At 48.5% G+C, this 2,095-nt stretch overlaps 1 protein-coding gene across 1 annotated transcript; it reads right to left on the bottom strand.

Annotated features, from left to right (window-relative positions):
• Positions 1-222: 222 nt before the first annotated feature.
• Positions 223-1,731, bottom strand: LOC134097407 (N-acetyllactosaminide beta-1,3-N-acetylglucosaminyltransferase 4-like). Its single transcript, XM_062550285.1, has 2 exons — positions 654-1,731; positions 223-236 (listed from the first exon to the last, which is right to left on the bottom strand). The coding sequence occupies exons 1-2, from the start codon at positions 1,729-1,731 to the stop codon at positions 223-225; spliced, it is 1,092 nt and encodes a 363-aa protein (XP_062406269.1).
• Positions 1,732-2,095: the final 364 nt, after the last annotated feature.

Genomic DNA, 2,095 nt, shown 5'->3' with positions numbered 1-2,095 from the left:
TGAAATAAATAGATTTCTGAGCAATCGATGTCACCTAATTCAGCACCTTCATGGTGGACAGTGCCCTTGTACGTCGGACGTAAGGAGCTTTTCGTAAGAACACTCCCAAGTGATAGTTCGGGAACCACGACTATAAAGGTAAACAACTTTGGTAAGCTATACTTTTGGAGTCTTCGTAGCTCGCTAAGAGTGAACGTTATCGGGAAACCGGCCCCAGCTGGACTATTCACCTGCAACTGAGAGGCGAAGAGACACACGGGAATACATGATGAGTACTGATCTGTTTGTATTGAGTACTGTCAGTACAAAGAAAAATGGAAAAAGCAAAAAGACTTTAAAGATGACCATAACTCCCTGGTTGCTCTAGCTGTTGACTGCAGCAACTCGAACTCGTGACCTTGAGAAAGACAGTTCTGGACATTTGCACAATTTACATTTGCCGGTGCATTTTTACAATGTCTGAGGACAAAATTACGTGTCACAAAACAAAATTACAGTCTAAAACAAATCGTGAAAAAAAAAGCTGTTCTCACTTTTACCACAGGCTTACTTTAGAAGTTTTGACAACATTTTTAAGTAGCATAATCTGACGGAAGGGGTAGGTTCTTGGTCACCGTAGATTTAATTATGGTGATATAGTGGACATGACGAACTGTTTTGCACCAGCAACCACATGACCCGCATCTCTACCGGTTTCCTCGGGTGCACCAGCATTATTTCACGATAAACACACGGGTCACTCAGGTCATCTCTCATGCCGAATGTCAGAAAACCCTTGTGGTGTATGAGCTTCACACCCATGTGCTCCAAGCACAAGCCCAGAAAGACGTCATCGAGTGGAAACAGCTCTACCTTTTGGGCTGCCACGTCCAGTCCCAACATAGTCTGCCGTGACATCAGATATCCACCGCCACTGGGAAAGGATGGATAGAGCTTGGCCGGGTGAACCTCAACAGGGACAAAGTACTTTGACCCTCTGTCTCTGATGGGCGGCTCGGGGGAGTGGATGTATCCTACAAACAGGTGATTCACAGGTTTGTGGGCTGTCAGGAACTCAATTAAATTCCCTGTGTTCACAAACACGTCACTGTCGCCCTTGAATACAAACTGCGCGCTGCTGCACGTACGGGAGAACCAACTGAGGAATCCTATCTCCTTCCAGGTCAGGTTGTAGAATCGGTCCATGAAGTCCCACTGTAAGATGTCCCCATAGAGAAGGCTCTCCTGCTGCAGCAGTGGCTGAAGGCTTTGACCCTGCACCTGGTCTTCTGAGCGGCCCATCAGGAAGACCAGCTTAATTCGTCGACCCTGGATGTCACCTGCCTGGCCCCAGGTGTCCCGCACTGCAGCACGGCGCTCTGCATGCAGAGCTGTGGACTTGACTGCCAACAGTAGATAGAGGTCATCCTCACAAGGTAACGGGGTCAGTAGGATTGGGTATGCCCGACAATTCCTGTAGCGTAAGAAGTCCTGGTATGACGGGGACAGGTGTGATGGGATGACCTCTGTCTTATTGCCAGAGCATGTAATCTCTTTGACAGAGTAGGGGGCCAATGATGGTGAGGGAGTGTCACTGTGAGACATATGGTGTGTGTGTGTCTGGTGGAAAGGTGATGACTTGGAGTCCAGTGGGACGACCGGGGAGTGGTACAGGTACCTCATGAACATCACACAGCCGAAGAGGAAGACCACAACGCAGAACAAGGCCTTACTCCTCCAGGAAATCTTCATCTTTATGCTGAGAGGCAAAGCAGATGATGGGGAAGCAGGTCAAATTAGAGGCAATGACAACAAAACGATTATTTCCAAGTGGCCATCACCATGACATTACATGGACATGCATACCTGCACTAAAGTGTTAAGCAATGCACATCCAGCCGCACATCACAGTGCCGCCAAAGATCCTTAAGACGGAGCAAGATACGTCGTCGTAGTTCATGTCTATGGGCGCAAAACGGGGATCACTTCCTCTGCATAAAAGGGGTGTGTCATGCGTGTCACGTCCATAGACGTCAATGGAACAGCTCTGCATAAAGGGGGATTTTGCCCCCCCCCTCCCTCTTGCGATTCGGGTTCCAGGAAGTGACTTCTCATG

This window comes from Sardina pilchardus, chromosome 12 (assembly GCF_963854185.1).
Source record: "Sardina pilchardus chromosome 12, fSarPil1.1, whole genome shotgun sequence".
NCBI classification, from domain to species: domain Eukaryota; kingdom Metazoa; phylum Chordata; class Actinopteri; order Clupeiformes; family Clupeidae; genus Sardina; species Sardina pilchardus.
This window is presented reverse-complemented; position numbering and strand designations above follow the sequence as displayed.

What these genes read in the sequence shown, in the direction of transcription:
- LOC134097407 (XM_062550285.1), bottom strand. Translation starts at nt 1,731, where the DNA reads ATGAAGATTTCCTGGAGGAGTAAGGCCTTGTTCTGCGTTGTGGTCTTC.